Here is a 21,973-nt window from a genome sequence, read left to right on the forward strand (position 1 = left end):
CCTCAACTGTATTTAGGGCCAGTACTAGAAAAGGACACTTACAGAATCTAAAGAAGCAATAATAAAATATTTCTATGGACAGTTTAGGCTAAGAAAGTTATAAGCAAATGATTTTTATATATTTGCAATTTTAGATAAAATGGTAAAATAATATGCATAACCCCCCCCAAAGCACAGAACATTAATAAGAAAGGAGACAGAACATTTTATAATTTGCTTGTGAGACCTGATTACAATTTTATTTTGAATCTTAGAACTAAATAGAACTTAGATTGTATTATTTTTCCATTCTGTGCTATTCTAGACAAGGGTGGAGTTTTAAGATAAGAGTTGATATGATTATGGAAGAAAGATTAAAGTTATTCATAAGTACTGTAATTCATATCTTAGTTAAAAATCCTATCTAATCACCAATCTTCAGAATACTGGTAATTGATAGTTCTTTTCTGTGCACTTATTTAGTAAACCAAAGTAATCAGAAAATAAAATGAACAAAAATTGAGAACAGGACAAATTTCAGGTAGATTTTATGTTTAGAACCTAATAGGTTAAGAAATCTGATCTTATAAACGGTAACAAACTCATCTGAGATTGCCATCTTTTTACTAGGAAATCATTTGTTTTCACTTATTAAAAAAAGTTATAAATCTAGAATGCTGGGAGAAGCCAAAAAATAACAGAGTAAAGAAAAGATGAAGAGAATAGAAAGATACATTAAAAAAAGACATTTGCCATCTGTGCCTCTACCATGCCAGGTTGAGGGTAAGGATGCTCTTCTCACAAACCTTGCAATGTATCACATCAGGATGTCCCACATGGAGAATAGAGAACAGCAGATGGGATTCTGTGACTGCCACGAGGTTAGGTGGAAATGGAAGACCCTTGAGGTTGGTAGTATCCACGGTCAGTTAACCTTTCCCTTTCTTTTTCTTTTTCCCCTTTAACGGACTCTTTTATTTTACAGGCGAGGCCCCCTCCCCAATGTCCTATTTATAATGGACTAATTATTAACTATTTTGTTTTAAGTTTATCTCTTTAAAAAACTATCACTTATTTTTCTAATCACCTTATATGTTAGAGAAAGATATTTTTGTAATTTGATATCAAAAGATTTGTAGTTCAACTACCAAAAACGACAAGATGAATGCATTAAGATGGTCTATTCCTGAAAGTGTTATACACTGTCCATTGTAAGAAATCCATATGGCTTTAAAAAAATAATACTAACAAACTTAAAAATTTAGATATGCTGTGTTACTATGAAATTAAAAAAAATGGAATTGCTATATTTTAATATATAAAATTTGTTCTTTTACTCAATATTCCTAAGAAAGCACATAGTAAAAAAATAGATTCCCAAGCTTTGAAAGCTCTCATTTCCATTGCTGTTTCAAAACAGGTTAACTTCTACACACCAAATACATCAACACTGACCCTGCTGTGCCATGACGATGGACACTTTCTGTTCTGGAGTGTTGCCAGCATCATTAGGAGACTCTTCAAATTACTTTTGAAATGTACTTTTCCCTCAGGATTTTCACTTATACCTAATTAGACTACTAACTACAAGCTATGTAATCCCTGTTGCCAAAACTGCTAAATGCTTCAATAAGTAGGAGGAGGGCATCAATGGAACAGGACAGATGTAATGTCACTGGTTAACAATAGAGGTGTGAAGCAGCTGCCTTAATTATGAAGCTTATTAATTCATGGTGTTAAAAAAGACTTGGCAAGGGCTCTTCTAAAATACCCAATCTTTTAAAAATAGCATCAGATGGTTTAAAACTTCAAATTTACGTTTTCAACAAGGAATGCTGAAATGATTATTTTTGCCAGTGATTAACATTGTATTCAACACTTACAATCTAGGTTAAAAGATCACACATAGCTTTAAAATTAACTCTTGTTTATTTTTTTAAAAGTATATGATCTTATCATTTAATATTTAAAATTTTACAGATAGAATTGGCCCACAGGACAAAGTAAACTGTGCCTGGAAGGTTAAGTTAGGTATTGGAGAGAAACCTAAACAAGTACTTTCAGTGGGTTATGAAGGAACTTATTTGTAAAATTCATAATCACAATTTATATGATTATACCATAAGAAGTTATTGAGACTTATAAGTAATTTACATAAAGTGGAAAGTAAACAGTAGATTCTCAATAAAACGCTATTTTTTTATTTGATGGACAGAATTTAATCAAGTATGTTCCTACTGTGTAATAGATATTGAGGAGAACAGTCTCAGTGGACTCTTTGGCCTTACACCCACAAAAGGGCTCTAATTATAGTTTAAAGACAATGATACAGGCGAGTGTATGCCAATCAATCAACTTCTGGGAAAGAAAAGCATGTAAAAGTCTCAAGAGGAGTTACAAGAAAAATATAGCCAAAACATATTTTCCATTACACTGTTAAAACAGAGCTTTTCACACAATAGTGTAATGATCAGCCGAAGTTATCATTGGAATTATAGGGTGCAACACTCAAAACAAAAAACATATTCTGAAGGGTAAAATTATTCCTATGCATCTACAGGGGAAAGAGACAGAAAAGTCATGATCATGCCACGTTGGTTTAGTCCTGACACGCGCAGGCCTGCCTTCCCTGGTCTGCAAAGAAATAATCCTGGTCTGACATTAATTTAATGGGACAGTCCCATTTCCATTTTAGTTCACTGGTAATGGGCTTATTCTGACTCTTGAAAGCGAGTCTTTGGTGTACACTGTATCTCAACAGAAGTGGTAACTCAACTTTATACTTGTAGGATCTGATGGAATCACTTCCCAATTATGAGCATATCACAAGAATGAAAGTATTTTTGTTCAGACGGCCCATAGAGTGATACAAAACCCACCTTGCTGGGCTTTAGTCATGCACTTTGGACCATTTGGTGTTGTCTTCAACATCCTTCTAACTTGAAGTCAACATCAAATATCCTGTGTAGAGGAGATTAATATGGAGGACAGAAAATGCATGTTTTTTTTCTTTAAATTTATTTTCTATAACAAGTAGTGCCCTGATTGATGTTATCAATGTCTAAGCACCACTCTGCCACAGAGCACAGTTCATCTGTGCATTAGGAAGTTCACTGGTAATGCCTACAATTTTATATCCTGATCACGAGTGCCTCACACTCTCTAGATACACATACACAAAAAAGAATCAGTATTACACAATGGAATACTGCTCACCTATTAAAAATAAGGAAATCTTGAAATTTGCAGGCAAATGGATGGAACTAGAAAAGATCATCCTGAGTGAGGTAACCCAGACCCAGAAAGATATGACTAGTATATACTCACTCATAAGCAGATATTAGCCACATAACACAGGATAACCTTACTACAATACAGAGACTAATACACCAGCCAAGGACCATATATGATGTGTACCAAGACCCTCTGCTCAGATGTAGTAGATAACAGCACAGTCCCCTTGTGGGTCCCATATGGAGAGAAGATACTACTTCTGACATGGACTCTGGTCCCTCAGCTTTGATCACTTCACATGACAGAGCGGCCTTGGCAGGCCACAGAGGAAGAGAATACAGGTAGTATAGATACTTGATAGGCAGAGGTCAGATCTTAGGGGAGGAGTGCTGCCTTTTCTGACTACTAGGGGAGGGAAGGGGAGTGGATGAAGGAGGGAGGACAGGGAGGAAATAAGGGAGAGGAGGATACAACTAGGATATGAAAAATTCAAACTACAGAACAAGCAGGTAACTTATACTGCTAATGCCACTACACAGGAATAGCTCTGAGACTGGCTGAGATATGAATGTTTATGCATAGACAATGCTTGTTGGCTAGAGAATTCCTGTGAATAATTATTAGATGCCATTCTTCATATAGCATGAATTAAGATTTATATATGTCTTTTTTCGGCACATACAAAGAATAGAGAAACAGCGTTAATTGTACGGTGCATCACCCCAACCTTATACATTTATATTCTTAGGACTGTATAATGCTTGTGAGAAATTATATGTTTTCAGAACAAAAGAACCGGACACTGACACTGCATCAGACCTGACAGGATTCATTCCTCTCATCATGCTGGACACTGACATCCTATATCCTTCATGTTCCAACACCAAGTGCTTCAGTTGCTGTGCCTCATCAGAACAGGACAGCTCCCAGGACAGTAATGAAGAAAGCTTCCTCCAGTATTTCAGACTACCTTATACAGGACTCTAATTAAGTCGGGAACTTCTCAACATTTAGAAACTGGACCACAAATTTTATTTCTAGCTAGTTTAACCATTTTTCCCGATTTTATTTGGGCCCAAACAAATGTATTATTCATCCAAAATCAGCTGAAATAAACCTTAAGAGAATTATGCCCCATTTCCTTTAAGTGGGGTTTGGTAGGTTTTTGGTTGCTTTCTTGGGTTTATTTTTATTGGGAGTTGGTTATAAGTTATTATTGGTCTTATTCAGAGAGAAAACAAGGTTGGACTCAGCGATGTCTCTCCTTTCCTTTATCTTTCATTTTTAGATTTGGAGATAGTGGTTGAAAAGAAAGAAGTATATAGGGATGATAGGACAAAAAGTAGATTAGTAAATAAATCTACTCCTTAACTTAATGCCTTAATTGTTACTCACAAGGTCATGTTGGAATTATATAAATGTTACATTCTTAGTGTTTGGCTATTTGTATTTGGCAGCCTTGAAGAAAACATCTGTCCTATGTTGGTGAGTCTAAAATTCTGAATATAAATCAGTATCTATCATATCTCTTATCAACTTAAAACATCTATCTAGACATAAAAACATCTTAACCCTAAACAACTAAGCTTCACTGTGAAACTAAGCTACTTGGTCTTCAACTCTATCAGAGACTTGAAAAGGAATAAAATTAATTACCTGAGTATACAGGGAGTACAGGTTAGTAGCTTTCAAAATGAGAAGATGACAGAGACAGATTGCTACCTGAATACTCATCCACAACTCTCTATTATGTTGGAGAATCTTCTTCAGCCTTCTGGCCCAACATATCTGACACATATTTGTGAGGCAGGAACTACTGAGGACTTGCTTATCCTGTCTTGGCAGAGTCTGGCTGTAGACTCTGCCTGTATCCTAGCTTGCCCATTTTTTGGCAGAATTCTGTCTGTGGTACAAATGAGGTATTTTACCCAGTGGCTTCTTTGCACATTTGAAGCCATCTCCATAAGGAGATTCCTTGATGCTTATCATCTTCTTTGAAATAGGCGGGGTGTTGCCAGGAGTTAACCTGTCCTATTGTCTCAGGATTTTGAGACCTTATCTATTTTACCTTATCTTTCTATAAAATCATATCTATCTGTTGCACGCAGGATGTCTATTCTTGTGATAAAAATAGACTAACAGTTTATATGACTACAATCCCTAGTTATCAGGGAAATGCAGCTCAAAATGACTCTGTGATTCTATCTTACACCTGTCCAAATGGCTAGGACAAAACCTCAAGTGACAGCACATGCTGGCGGGGATGTGGAGAAAGAGGAAACTCCTCTATTGCTGGTGGGAGTGTAAACTTGTAAAATCAGTTTAGAAATCAATCCAGTGCTTTCTCAGGAAATTGGGATTAGTTCTACCTCAAGATCCAGCCATACTAATCCTGGGAATATAGCTGAATGATGCTTCACATACATCAAGGCTATTTGCTTATGCCTATGTTCACAGCAGCTTTATTTTTAATAGCCAGATTCTGGAAATAACTTAGACATCCCTCAACTTAAGAATGGATAGAAAAACTGTGTTACATTTACAGAAATGGAATACTATTCAGTTATTCAAAACTAGGAAAATTTGAAATTTGCAGGCAAATGGATGGAACTAGAAAAGATCACGTTAAGTGAGGTAACCCACTCATAAGTAGCTATCAACCACATAATATAGGATAACCACATTACAGTACAGAGACTGATACATCAACCAAGGACCATGTATGACCTGGAGCTGGACACTTAGCTCAGATGTAGTAGCACAGTCTCCTTGTGGGTCCTACAATGTGAAGAGCAGGGACTACTTCGGACATGAAATTGAATTTAATCTTATGGATCCTTAAGAAAAGGCTCTTGTGCAAATAAACCTCTAATCCTGACTCACATGCCAACAGCATCTATTCTACTCAGTAGCATCCTGCTCTAGATGATGGGTCATGTGGTCATATTTGTGCCAAGATTATCCTACATAAAATTGGGAAAAAACTTGTTTGAAAGAAGAATGCCCCTCCTGGACACCCTCAGGTAAATTTTCCAGAACTGGAAACAACTTAAGGTCTAAATTATAAGAGAAGGCATAAAATATATATACAAAACCCACAATAGTGTAAGACTCACACTTAGTATTGAAAGTAATTCTTCAACGCTGCACTCAGGTTTCAAACGGTCCTTGAACATTTTGACTGTTTTGTGCTTCAAATAGTAATAGGAGGCAATTTTGCCATATTCCAGTGGCTCAATGCTGCGATTATCCTATTTCAAATAAAGATAAAACAAGGTGAGACATAGAGTGGAGGTCCACATTCCTCGGAGGGTCATAGCTCAAACTGTGGTTGCTACTGAGACAGAACTGTTGCTAATTTGGATAGCCCAAGCCCCAAGCACCCTACTGTCAAAAGCTGGATCAGAAGTCACACCTCTCCGACTTCAATGCAGTGGGAAAGCTCCAACTCAACCAGAGACTTCTGTATCAGATGTGACAGGAACTCGTTCCTGGATTCCTCGCTGATGTCACCCAAGCTGTAGTAGCTAGGAAAAAAGCAAGGTCAGTTTCAAGATGTGTCTATACTTCAACTTTATAATCTTTTCAGAATTTTACAAGCGTGGATTTATAGCAAATAGAAAACACAATGAAAAAAAAAAACACCACAATTAACATTCCCATTTCACAGGTCAAAAGCACAATAATAAAGTTTAAGTTTGCTAACACCAGTGAAAAATACATTAAAATATGTAAAATAGGCAGATACAATGGTACATCATGTGAAAAAGACATTTGTTTTCTTCTACTCTTTAAAAAAGTAAACCTTAAAAAAATAAAAAATGTATTTATTGTAAGCATAATAAAAGACCAACTGTAAAAACATAGAATTATGTATTAAAGACTTAAACAATTGCAAACTCTTATTAAATGCTGATTACATCATCATCATATGATTCTTAAAAAATGTATGAAAAGACACTTTCTTATGTTAAACTTGGTTTTAATTCATTTTACCCATATATTCGAAAGTAGCCTTATGCACTGAATTTAGAAAGTGTGAAATGCAAAGTTTGGCTGAAAACACAACACAACACAACATACACACACACACCCCCCCCACACACACCACACACACACACACACACACACGCCCCTTAACAACTTTACAAAACAATCAGAACTACTGATCTTAATGGTAAAATTTGGAAAATCTCTCCTAGTATTTATGTAACAAATGTTGTTGTAATACCTGGAAGGGAAATCATCAAGCTAAAATATTCTATCTTGCAATGCATAAAGACCACAAAGATTCCAGCTCTGCACAGTTTCTAAATAAAATCTATAAGAACATATAGTTCATCTGACCATTCATTTTTCACTGTAACAATGAAAGGCAAACTCCTGACCACGAGCAGTTTGTACTTGGGAAGTAACCTAAAGAATGAAGGTTACATGAGCAATCATGACAGTTTCCTCATCACTGCCAGTAAACACCATTGGAACCAGCATGAAGAATCTATAATATCCCAGCTCCCCTCTCATTCAAAGGAATGACAAGTGTAGAACTAAAAGTGACCTTAGAGACTTACAAATTCTTTTCACTAAAAATCCCACCAAGGCAGTTACAACCCTAGAACAGGATTGAAAAAAAGGTGTCAACAATCTCAAATGAAAGAGGTTCAAATGAAATCACTATCACTCTGCAAAGATGACGCTTTGTAGGAAGCACTTTTTTTTTTCTTCAAAAGTTAAAACTTATTTTAAAATATTTGAGTGAGAAATTTAAAATCACGTCAGGATAAGTTCACTAAGGAAAGATAAGTTAGTGCACTGACATTCCTAAGATGCTAGAATTTGAAATGTCTACATTCACTCAAGTTTTCATTGTGGAATGATGAGCAAAGGACTAGATTTTGTTTAGCAAAATAATATTTCGTAAGACAAGAAACAGTTACTTCCACACACATATGGTCACTTGATTTTCGACAAAGAAGCCAAATCCATTCGATGGAAAAAAGATAGCATCTTCAACAAATGGTGCTGGTCTAACTGGAGGTCTATGTGTAAAAAAATGCAACAGGACCCATATTAGTCACCTTGTACAAAACTCAAATCCAAGTGGATTAAAGACCTCAACATAAAACCAGAGACACTAAGTCACTTAGAAGAAAAAGTGGGGAAGAGCCTGGAACATATTGGCACAGGAGACAACTTCCTGAACAGAGCACCAACAGTGCAGACATTAATGTCAACAATTAATAAGTGGGACCTCATGAGGCTGAGAAGCTTCTGTAAGGCAGGAGACACTGTCAAGAGAACAAAGTGGCAGCCTACAGACTGGAAAAAGATCTTCACCAACCCTACATCTGACAAAGGTCTAATATCCAAAATATATAAAGAACTCAAGAAATTAAACACCACCAAACCAAATAACCCAATTGAAAAATGGGGCTTGGAACTAAACAGAGAATTCTCAACAGAGGAATATCAAATGGCTGAGAAACACTTAAAGAAATGCTCAACCTCCTTAATCATCAGGGAAATGCAAATCAAAACAACTCTGAGATTCCATCTTACACCCATCAGAATGGCTAAAATCAAAAATTCAAGCGACACCACATGCTGGCGAGGATGTGGGGAGAGAGGAACACTCCTTCATTGCTGGTGGGAATGCAAACTAGTACAGCCACTTTGGAAATCTATCTGGTGCTATCTCAGAAAAATGGGAATAGGGCTTCCTCAAGACCCAGCTATTCCACTCCTTGGAATATACCCAGAAGATGCTCCAGCACACAACAAGAACATTTGCTCAACCATGTTCGTAGCAGCCTTATTCATAATAGCCAGAACATGGAAACAGCCTAGGTGTCCATCAGTAGAAGAATGGATAAAGAAACTGTGGTACATATACACTATGGAATACTACTCAGCTATTAAAAACAAGGAATTCCCGAAATTTGTGGATAATTGGATTGAGCTAGAAATGATCATAATGAGTGAGTAAGCCAGAAACAGAAAGACTCAAATGGTATATACTCACTTATATCTGCATATTAGCCCAAGGGGCATGTCCCATGAAAGCCTTCACTTACCAGGAAACTGAGACAGAGGAGAGGACATTCTATTGGGACTCTAGGTGAGAGAAGCATGGGAAAATGGCAAAGTAGAAGGATCCAGAGGGTCCTAGCAACCTACAAGTGGAACATTATGATAGGCAGATTTGGGCCCAGGGGTCACACTCAAACTAAGGCACCAGCCAAGGACAATACAGGCTGTAAACTTCAAACTCCTACCCAGATCTAGCCAATGGACAGAACATTCTCCACAGTAGAGTGGAGAGTGGGATATTACTTTCTTACATACTCTGGTGCCTCACCTTTGACCATGTCCCCTGGAGGGGAAGACCTGGTGGCACTCAGAGGAAGGACAGCAGGTTACCAAGAAGAGACTTGATACCCTATGAGCATATACAGGGGGAGGTAATCCCCCTCAGGAACAGTCATAGGGGAGGGGAATAAGGGGAAAATGGGAGGGAGGGAAGAATGGGAGGATACAAGGGATGGGATAACCATTGAGATGTAACAAGAATCAATTAATAAAGGAAAAAAAAAGGAAACAGTTATTTTTGGCTCATAGCAAAACTACTGCTGTTCAAGCAAATACTCTCTTGTCATGAGCCTCAGTGCAGCACTTTCAATGAGATAAACATAGTGATGAACTCTATGTATCATTAAACCAAACAATGTGCTCATATTCATGACACTGGCCTATGTGGAAATGAAAAGAAGCATTAGAAAAAGCCAAGAACTATTCCCTTCATCCTGAGAAATGACTAATTTGTGTTATTTCCTTAGGATAATTCTTTCTGCTTTAAAAGTGAAAATAAAAAATTTGGACACATTGGCTTGTAGCTTAGTGGTTAAGGGCACTGGCTTATCTTCCAGAGGACCCAGGTTCGATACCCAGCACCCACACGTGGTTCATAACTATGTGTAACTCCAGTTCCAGGGAATATGCCCTCTTTTGGCCTCCACAGGCACCATGCAATCACTATGCACAAGCATACATACAGGCAAAACACTATACAATAAAAGATAAAGTAATAAAAAATTTTGGATGCTTGATGTATCACAAGTAAGCTAATTTCCAAGTTATTGAAATTTGTTTCCCTCCTATTTTTAATTCTCCAAATTAGATTCCTCAAACTTTCTGAAATATGAGAGCTCTCTATGTTTCTGACACTCCTTGGGCTTGCTAAACCAATACACTCCCAATGTGACTTACAACTACCTGCACTAGTTAATTATAATACAGTTTATCGTAAATCAAAAATACTACTAAAATGTCCCCTAGACAATGGATTAGTAGCATCATTTTCAGAGTCATATAACATTCTTCATGCAATTAAATGTTTAGAAAACAATTACTATGAAACAAAAATTAAAATTCCACTTTTATCTCTATGTTTATTTATTAGGCTACTTAATGAAAAAAAAGATCATGGATACTGTTACGTATTACTAACAATTGTTATCCTAAATATTTAACTGGAATGCCAACTTCCCACTTTCTACTATAATAAACATGTTAGGTGCAACCATATTTAAAGCTATCAATTATAAATTTCCTTAAGATGTTTTCAGTTTCTATTTTGCTTCATTTACTATATTTTGCTTAATTTTACTTTATTCACTAGAATTTTATTTTAGTTGTGAATTTCCCTTCTAAGTATTTTGGAGGACTGACTTCATCCAAATAACACAGCCTGGGGAGACATTTTGTAATCAATTGCTAAAAGAAGAAATTTTGATCAAATTCATGCTGTCTCTAAGAATACAGATTACTTTACAAAGGATTATTCAAATCCAACCATTGAACAATCAACTTATTCTAAAAGGAAATATTTAAAGTTGTTACTGATACTCATTCCTATTTTTTCCTTTTCCTTTCCATTGACACAGCTGGAAGAAATAAATTCAATCCAAGTAGTTGAACTTCACTGACCTGCATGAAACATACTCTTTGGCTGAATATTTGGTCTGAATGCAAGATCAGTTGAAACATTAAAAAACTTCTATAGAGTATATTTTCCCATCATAATTAGATACATGATTTGCAACACACTTACAATGTAAATGTAATACAATTAAGTTTTAGGATACATAACATTTTGAGAGTTAATATATGCTGAAGGTCTGACTGGCTTGACAACATGTTCCGATTCTTACTCTTAAGTGAACTCGGTTACCTCCCAGTTTCTTACCTAAGTAACAATTATTATTATTTTCAATAATCACCTTTCTAACTTGAAAAAGCATGTGGCAGCTAACTAAAAAGGTCTGTTTTCATGTTGTACTCTCCACAGCATAAAATTTATAATTTACTGATTATTTAAACAGCAATTTTTATACAACTGTTTAATTACAGCTAACAGGCAGACTGCAGTTTCATGCTCACTGTGTCGAATCATCAAGTCATTATCTTCTGCTGCTACAAACAGAAAGCCTACCTTTTGTCAGCATGCTATTTCATTTCTTTCATATAGAAAGGCAGTTTCACAATAATTGACTTGTCAGAAGGTCTAATTTATGAGACTGAGCTCTGTAAGATTTCTCTGTATTGGACTTAACCTGCACACAAACAGGGCTGAATATTTACAATGCTGTTAACAGGTGCTGAGTTGTTTAATGATTCTAATAGCCAGAAGCGTACTGAGAAAGCCAGCGGGATCACAATTACAGGCTGTTTGAACACAACAATTACTAGTCCCCTGAGAAGTGTGAAAGTCAAAGGCAGTTTGATACTGACAGCATCTAGCACATGGGCTAGACAAGCTAACTTCTATTAGCAGTCCTCTGGGAAAAAGTCATAACAAGCCTCTCCCTGAAATAAAAATTTAAAAGTCCATAAAATTTAAACAATCAAAACCTAACACAACTTTAAAAATACTATTCTTTAAAGTCTTTATCAAGGTAGAAATAAGAATTATACACATGAAACTTCAGATTATCTTTTTCCAACTTTAAAACAGATGAAATTTCACCATCTAGGAATGAAAGAGGTTTTATAGTAAAGTGAAATTGAGACAAAGTTACAGCAGTTTGGATTTAATGTGACCAGTGTAGCCATTTCCTTTTTGGTTTATGTAAACCTGGCCAGATAGCTTGCTGGGAAAATTTCCATCAGTACTGAAATGCCACTGCAGTAACTGTCAGTGCTTGGAAGTCATTTATTATAACACCATGTTTTTTATGTTCAGATTATGCAGCCGTAATAATGACACAATAATAGAAGAGCGCTCAGGGACAGCTGAAAAGGCCTCATTTTTGCCTAGATATATTAAAAAGCAGAGTGAAACTGGAAATATAAATTGAACCACAAATTCAATTTTGAATAGCTTCTATTTTATGAAAAGAATATATGTGTGTAAACACATTAGAATGATAGTATATTCACATGCACATATATAATACATGCATATGTACTTAGACACATGTATGAATATAAACAGAAACATGGCTAGCAAGCCAGGAACAATGGCTAGTGTGGTATAGTGATAGCATTATAGTGGTGGCACAATTAGTTAAACAGGGTAGAACAATCAAGTCATTCTTATTTATCTATAAAGGACTCTCTTTTGGAAAAGGTATTTCTTTTCTATGGGTAAATAAACTTGTCACTCAGGCATACACAAAGGCGCGCGCACACACACACATACATATGTACACACAGAAGCTAGCTTGCATATGCACATCCTTCCCAACCAAGATAAGCCAAATCTCAATTATGCCACTGGATGAAAGGAAGCACTAAGAAAATAATTAAAATTATACATTATACAGCTATTAATATGAGAAAACTAATTTTTAAAGAAATTTGCCTGTTTCTTCAACTTCTATGCTTTTGTGCTAAGCACTGGGGATAGATGATTTTAACAGAGAAAATAATAACAAAATATAATCAAAGTCAGTCATGAGGATGTCAAATAAAGGGATTGCTCTCATACTGTTGATGGGAATATAAATTAGTACAGTTATTTTGGAAGACAGTATGGAAATTTTCCATAAAACTAAAAACAAATGTAATATGAACAAATTAATAAAAAAAAAACTAAAAACAAAACAAAAACAATAAAAACAAAGTTAATAAGAACCAGCTGTACTGGTTACATATCTGTTGTGGTTTGAATAGGTTTGGCCCCCACAGACTCACGTGTTTGAATGCTTGGCCTACAAGGAGTGGCTCTATTAGGCGATGTGGCCTTGAATATCCCAAGATAGTCCATTAGCCATTGTTGGAGGAAGTGTGCCACTGTGCGGTGGTTTTTGAAGTTTACTATGCACAAGCTCCACCAAGTGTGGAATGAGAGCCTGCAGGAGATAGTCTCCCTCTGCAGCCTGCAGATCAAGATTCTTGGCTCCTCTAGTACCAGGTCTGCTTTCACATTGCCATGATTCCCATCATGATGATAATGGCCTAAGCCTCTGAAACTGTAAGCCAGCCCTAATTAAACATTTGCGTTTATAAGAGCTGCCTTGGTCATGGTGTCTCTTCATAGCAATAAAACCATAACTAAGTGTCTAATGGAATCCTGTATCCTGAACTACTCTGCACTACCAAGCTCATCTCAGCATCTTCCACAGCATCTAAGAAAGAGAAATAATCTAAACACCCATCAAATGAATGAACAAATACATAAGTAGCACATAAACACAAAAATACTGCTCAGCTGTTAAAAAGAATGAAATGTATTCTCAGTGAACTGGATGAGTCTGCATGGTACATTAATGTTCAGAATTTGAAAACAGTTTGCTGATTTTAGAAGGGAGGGCAAAGAGTGAAAGATGAAATACTGGTAGAATAATGCAAAGTTTCAGTGATTAGGAAGATTGTGTGCTGGTAGTCTGCACAGCAGGGTGACTTTAGCAAATAATACTTGAAACCGAATTAAATAATAGACTTTGAAGTTATTACCGTAACGAAACGATTATAAGTTGGAAGATATGAATTATTCTTGCTATACTGATTTCATAACATATAGATGTACTTAAGTATCTTAAATTTTACCCTGTATGTATAAATGCTTATTTGTTAAAAATTATTAAAAGATAAAATTTACCTTACAGACAAATGTTTATAAAAAATCCATCAGAAACAATATCAGAGTTTATTTACACCTTATTAAAATGTTAACTGTTGACTTTGGGTATAGTTTTTATTTTTATGTAGCTGTAATGGTATATGGATTGAAAACACAATGTTCAGGATGGGAAAGCATTAAATAGCCCAAACTGTTGGGCATGGTTCCACAAAGAACTCTTTTAGCACAGTAGCAAGAAGAGAGGTGGGGATGTTTGTCTTCTGGACTTGGTAATAGGTTTGGTGGAAGAAAATGGGAGAGACAGCAGAGTTGTTTCTGCTGCTCTGAGCTGAGCTACTGTGGGGAAACTGTCACATCTCCTGAGTCTGTTATTTGTTTATTAAGGGAAGTGAGAGTGGTACCAAGTTAAGACCTTGAAATAGCATGTTAGACATGAATAAATTCCAAAACATTATTACTAACCCATGCTTTGTCCCTCATTGCTTTAAATTTTATGTTCATAAGCCCCTTTCTGGCATTTGTATTTTCTTATTATTTACCTAGTTTCTCAAGATGAATGTCTAGTATTTCATTTCTTAACTCTTTTCTTGAAGCTTTTACAATAAAGAAAAAAACCTCTACGGATCTGTGGTTTGGTTTGTTTGTTAAGTAACATTTATTTTTTCTTGTTCCAGTCCACTTAATGTTTCAATTTCATTTTTCACTGGAATAACTTTTAAGTTCTGAAATCATTAGAGTTTTTCCCTATTCTTAATTTTTTTGTTTGTACAGGCTGAATATTCCTGATATGAAAACCAAAATATAGAGTGCTCCAAATTTTCAAAATTTGTGAGGATCCATATGATATCACAAGCAAAAATTTCCATACCTCATCTCGTGTGACAAATTGTAATAAAAATGTAGAAACACTAAAGAAGTTTTGCATGAAATTATTTCCAGCTCATATATCTAATATTTGTATAAAACATATATGGTCGTACTTGGCCCTCTTTCCCAAGATATTCCATTAGCCATGCAAATATTCTATTTTTCCTATTAATTAATTTATTTACTGGACATCCTGATCATAGCCACATTCCTCCTCTCCTCCCATTTTCACCCTCCCTCCCTCCCTCTTTCCATATCCCCTATTCTTCAGAAGAGGGGAGCTCCCTTCCCCACCCACCCCTCTGCATCAAGAAAGAGTTCATCCTTCTCTCCTATGGCCTGGCAACAGTCCTACAAAAGGGAAGTGATCAAAAGGCAGGCAGCAGAGTCCATGTCAGACCCTGCCCCACTCTCCTTATTAGTGGACCTACATGATGCCTGAGCTGCCCGTCTGCTAACATCTATGTAGAGGACCTAGGTCCAGTCCATGCATGATCCTTGGTTGGTGCTTCAGACTCCACAGGGCCCTCTGGGTCCTGGTTTGTCTGCTCTGTTTGCCTTCTTATGGAGCTCTTGACACCTCTAGGTCATTTTATCTTTCCTCCCTCTATTCCACAAGACTCCATACACAGCGCCCAATGTTTGGCTGTGAGTCTCAGCATCTGTTTCAAACTGCTGTTGGGTGTAGCCTCTCAGAAGACAAATCTGCTAGGCTCCTGTCTGCAAGTATAGCAGAATATTGTTAATAGACTCTTGTAGCAGGAGTCATAGAGACAGGAAAGGATGTCCTCTAACTTTTACAGGATTTTACACAAAGGATATCACATGGTGGGCATAAAAACATATACTTAGTCCCCTAAATAGATAATGCAAAGACAGTAAGTTTGTCAGAAACAAGATATACTATCACTTGTATACTTCTAACATTACTGCACCTTAATTGCTGTACTTCCACAAAGCATTCATGGCAATCTACAGACTAGTTTTAACAAATAATATATTAAGCAGACATGACTGCCTGAAGCTGTTTACTGGGTATGAATTTAACAAACATTAGGTGTATTAGTGGTAACAGTGGAGCTGAAGAGTACAGCATATTCTCCAGGCTGTGTGGTGAGAGCCCTTTCCAAGGCCATTAACTGGTTACCACCACAATGGACAAACTTGCCATAAGTTGCACCCTTCACTGGGCATTTGTGGCCACCACAGTGCACAGCATATGATGTAACCTTGCTTGGCCTTATATCTCAGCCTTTGTGCTTTATCGGGGGAGGGGGTGTATGAAGTGGGAAGCCTGTGTACTGTAGACAGCTGGTCGTAGTTACAGCATCATGTAGGACTGTTTCTTCCTCCATAGATCCTGGAAATATTTGCGCTCATCTAGGCTCACCTGATGGCACTTTGTTTTGCATGTTAATTCTGAAGCTATTATGCTTCCTTGCTTGCTTTGACACACAGTCTTACTATGTAAGCCAACATGGCCTCAACCTTGTAGTACTCCTGGTTATATCCTCTTGTACAACTTCCCAACCTTAACAGCCAGTTTTATATATTTTAAAACTCCCATTTTAATTTTCTACATAGCTAGCAATAAATAGAGGATTAGTTTGGTTTTTAAAAATGGATCTTAACTGTGTGTGGTGGGGCACACCTTTGAACACAGCCCTGGGCAGGCACAGATGGGGGTTATTTCTGTAACTTTGAGACCAGCTTGGTTTATATGGTGAGTCCCAGAACAGAATTTCTATCTTAAAGCAGGGAAATATAAACGACGGACAGGATTTATTATTATAACTGACCTAATTTATGACAAACACGAAGAGATTCCAACCATGTCCTGTGCTGAAACATTGCAATGGTATCCATTTTACCCAGAATGAAAGCCAAATCCTTAGCCTATACAGTCCACAATGCTTAATCATCACAGCAAAGCAAAAGCTTTGTTTTCTTGACTAATGCATCTTAAAACCAGATAGACCTGTAGCTGGAATTTGGGACATTGTGGTGTCCTGCAAGCACTTTATCAACAAAGCTAATAAAAAAGAAAAAAACCAAAACAAATCATTTCTGTATTCTGGCCTGATTAAATGACATAGAAAATTTGGGAATAGGTTTGTACTACAGAATAATGATAGCTTTATTCTAACCAAAGTCATCTCAAACACTGACTTAGGTAGCTACTAAAGGAACAAGCACACATGTACGGAAAGACAAGAGTAGATACATTTGCATCCTAAAAATCAGTTGAAGTAGCATTCATCAAAATGTAATCAGAATATTTAAGACTACTACAGCTTGGCTGGCTATGAGGGCTGGAGAGGATATAGCACACAGGATCGACAGTGGCAACAAAAACCCCAAAGGAGAGGAACCTGTTTACTGAAGCTGCTGTGAGTGAATATATTCTTCTATGGCTTCCAGTACCTCTGGGAAATGTCCTACAGGTCAAGGAAGCAGGGAAAACACCTGCCACAGCAGAAACTTCTCTAAGCCAGGTCATTAAGATGATGAACTCTTTGGACAACCAGTCCCTAAACTTCCTCTTCAGTATGCTGGCCATCAGACAACTTGTGAGGCAACATGAACTCTGTAACACATGTTGATTTACATGGATGACCACAATCATGGGTGAACAGGAGACACATAAGTCACTGATACCCTAAGTTCTTTGGATCAGAGACCTACATAATTTCTGTTTAAAAATTCACCACTGTTTACCACTTTTAGTTCTGGCTCTAATTACTACTATTTATTATGGCTATATGTAGATTTCCTCACTATAAAATTAAGAAAATGAAGCCAGACCAATTTAAACCAAAATTCCTGGGAAATGTCTTATTCATTATCTTAAAACAAAACAAAGCACACATATATAATTTACATTTTCTACATAATCAACAACTGATAAATACTGTTTGATGGAATACAAAGAAGACTAGAATGGGATAGGACCAGAAGGAGGGAAAAAGTGACTGAAATTAGGTAAAGAAAAAGGAAAAACTATCGTTTCTGAAGTAAAGGCAAAATGATGAGGAGTAACAGCACCAGAAGAAAACAAAATTAGAGAATTTTGATAGGTTGATGATTAGTGTAGCTTTAAGCACAGTAAGAATGAAATGCTGGTGGAGTCTGTGTTGTAGCATTCATCTGCTTATAGAATAATACAACTGTAACATGGTGAAGCAGACTCATCAGCAATATACCTTGAAGCTCCTCAGATCCAGGTGATAAGTAGATACAAAAAGAACCTCTGGAGAAGAACATGACACCATCTGATAAGAAGAGAACACTGCTGCTTCAGTAATATTGTAAAAAAAGGTATGTGAGGAAACTTCTGCTTAGTCCAAACCAAAAGGTAGTGCACAAAATAAATAGCATTCATCAAGAGGCAACATTTTCAGATATTGAAAAACAAAAATGGCACAGGGTGGCAGAACAAAAGAGATTTTTTAATGACTTCCAGTGATTGTCTCCTAACTGCATAGGAAAATTATCCCACAGCAATTCAAATAATAGTAAATGCATACAATCAATCATGTGTTCCTCTAATATGACCATATGAAACATTATCTGATTTTCTGCCTGACTTGCATCTCTAGAATGTCCCAAGAACTTAAAAACCATTGCCATATTTGGAGTTTAAGTACTTGTCCTTTCTGTGCATAGGATTTACAACTGCCCTTTCAAAGAGCCCCACACCTACCTGGGATTCATGAGAAGACGTCGGAAAAAATAAGTCCAGGTAATATAATCCATTGCATCTTGCTTTGATGCTATTGTACCTCCTGCAATCTCTGCATTTAAGTGGTCAGAGAGCACTCCTAATAAGCTACATATTGAAAAAGGGACAAGAAATACAATGAACAATAAACACTTATCTCTTTCAAGATTGAGATTTTTATTTTCTAAACTAGAGAAGTGGATTTGCATAATTTATGTATTAGTATAATAACTGTGTGTAATTTATAATAATTTTTAACCGATTATTTGGTTGCAAATGTTAAAAGTTGTTACAAATTCATCACTCAGAACCATGAACTTAAGAACATATTGTTAACTAGCACATATATACTTTCTTTTCTTTCTTGTTAAAAAAAAAGTATGCTGTATTTTTCACAAGAACAGGAACACAGTCATAGAGTACTATAGCAATACATCATTTCTCTAGAATATCTTAAGTAATAATCTGCATAAGACACAAGCTAGATGGAAGAAGGGAGCTAGAAACTTACAGAGAAAGTCAAGACAGGAACCATGTGAGTGAAACGAGGAACATGTGAAAATTACAAGAGAACTGGTAAGACAGGGATGATAGAAGAAAGCAAAGCTAGTCCCTTCATTCATCCAGTGAGTATTAAATGCTTAGAAAAATAAAACAGCATTCTATTAGGTACTGTGGCATATACAAAGGTGATCGGATGTATTTAAAGACTGGGGAAAACATGCTAATTAATTTAGTTTCTCATGTAAAACAGAAAAAAGAAACCAAAGCCCCTTCTCTATAGGCTCAATAATTACATAGGAACATATCCAAGTACTCAATTTGTTTTTGCAAAAGACATGAAGAGACTAAAAACAAACCCAATTAAAAAATGTTCTTTACATCAATCTCAAGGTACTTGTAACAGAAGAAAAACGATAGTCAGCATGAAAAAGTACTGGCAGTATCTACTTGGTGGCTGACTATAATCTAGCAATTTCATTTCTTCATCACATTCTGATAGAAAAACATTTACATGCATATCAGAATGGTAAAATGCCTCACTGTCACATTACACATGTGACAGGCTGTGGGGCTGGAGAGACAACTCAGTAGTGGTCCATGCAGAGGACCCAACCACAGTTGCTGGTACCATAAGGCACTTCAGCAGACTACTAACTCCAGGGCTTCCTAGGGCATGCCAGGCATACAGTGCCCTGACATACATCCAGGCAAAACATGCATGTGTGTGTGCGTATGTGTGCATATATATATATATTTTAAGAGGAGAAAACTCGATTGCAAAATGTGCATTAACAGAGAACTAAATTAACAATGAAATTTTCTATGATATACAATATTAGCAATGGTCATAGCACTAAAAAATTATCTTTTGGCTGTATAATGCTCTTGGTAAATTAGTTTTGTTACAAATGTGTGTGCTATGTCAAATGCATTAAAGATACATCAGGGCTACTCATGATGCATCTCACTTGTTTTTGTGGTGAATTAGATTCACTTGTTTTCAGAAAACAACTTTTGCATTTATAGAATAAATTGTACTTGTTACTATCGCATATATTGCTGAGTTTAACTTAGTGATGTTTTGTTTTGGATTTCTGTATTCATTTAAAAGATACACAAGTCTGCTAAGTTCATAAAAAGATTCCTTACAGAACTTTAGCTTCTGAGTTATTCTGACTCCATACAACAACTAGAAAGTTATACCTATTGGTACTTTTCATCTCTCCTCTGACTCGTACAGGTTCTCAGTATGTAGTCTTGTCCTGGCTAGCCTGGAATATACCATGTAGTCAGGCTGGCCTCGAACTTACACAGATTTTCGTGAATGCTGGGATTGAAAACATGCACCACCATACTCTGAAAACCCTATCTTTTCTATTACTAGGAGAATACTCATTTATGAACGAGAGTATTCCTTCAATATGAAGAATTCAACAGTGAAGTATGAGTCCAAGGATTTCATTATGAAACAATTCTAGATGCTGAATTTAATTGCTTTGAAAGATCAGACAGTGATAATTTATATTTTCTTTTGTATTGTGTCAGTTTCAACAATTTTTAAAAAATATATTTTACTCTTTGAGCTAAACTGTAAAAATCATTTGTATAGAATTGTTCATAATATCTTACTATCCTTTTAACACATACGATATTTTTCTAATGCTGATATTAAGACATAAACATATATTTTCTTCATCTTTGGAAAACACAAGCATACTGTCAAACAGCAGAGTCTGGTGGTGTATCCTGTGATTCCAGGTTCTCAGGGGAGGGGGCAAAGGCATGGAAACTGCGAGGTCAAGGCCTTCCTGCGCTACTTCGTGAGTTCCAGATAACTTAATAAAACCCTGTTTCAACATAAAAAGCAAGAAGGCCAGTGATATACTGTGGTGGTAGGGCCTAGCATGCCTCAGGCCCAGGTTCAATCCTCAAGACAACAAACACATAAAAGCCAAAGCAAGCAAACCAAAAGTAACCACCAACTTCAGGAACTGCTGAAGTCTTTAATAAATGTTTATTCTTATCTTAAGATGTATTTTATTCTTATGTTTGCATGCATGTCCCTGTGCATACATGTATGTTTCTGTCTGTCAGTGTGTGTGTGTGTGTGTGTGTGTGTGTGTGTGTGTATGTGTGATGCATGTGAATGTGGCGTACTTGGAGGCCAGAAGAGACTACAGCGTTCTATTAGAGCTGCAGTTACAGGTAGTGTGGAAAAGAATTCTTGAATTTCTCATGATCTGCAAAATAAACTGTTAATTACATGCCTCCTTATTATGGACATTATTTATTGCAAAAAGTAGCTAAAACCAAACCAAGTAAAATACAAATTGCTCAGAAAACTAACACTGTATTGAATGCTTTCTTCACCAAAGATAATGATTCCAAGCACTATTCAGCTGATCCCTACAAAAAAAATGAGCTAGCTAGAATTGCTACCAACCCCACTTTACACATGAGGAGGGAAACACATTGCTCAAAGCAAGTATGTAGCACAGCTCAGAATTCAACCTGGTGCCAGAGCTAATGGATCAGTGCATACAGCATACAGCAATTTTTAGAATTATCATTTTAATAATAACAGC

The 21,973-nt window shown here is 36.4% G+C and overlaps 1 protein-coding gene across 7 annotated transcripts in view; it reads right to left on the reverse strand.

The window, feature by feature from the left end:
- Positions 1-21,973, reverse strand: part of ASCC3 (activating signal cointegrator 1 complex subunit 3) — a 264,221-nt gene that overhangs the window by 79,664 nt on the left and 162,584 nt on the right. For all 7 annotated transcript variants that reach the window (XM_084776931.1, XM_084776925.1, XM_084776929.1 and 4 more), the window contains 3 exons: positions 18,867-18,992; positions 6,629-6,740; positions 6,330-6,464 (listed from right to left, as the gene is read on the reverse strand). In XM_084776931.1, coding sequence (XP_084633057.1) covers positions 6,330-6,464; positions 6,629-6,740; positions 18,867-18,992 — 373 coding nt within the window. The remainder of the gene's footprint in view (positions 1-6,329; positions 6,465-6,628; positions 6,741-18,866; positions 18,993-21,973) is intronic.

The sequence above is a fragment of the Acomys minous genome (assembly GCF_964271855.1).
Source record: "Acomys minous genome assembly, chromosome: 3".
Lineage (NCBI taxonomy): Eukaryota > Metazoa > Chordata > Mammalia > Rodentia > Muridae > Acomys > Acomys minous.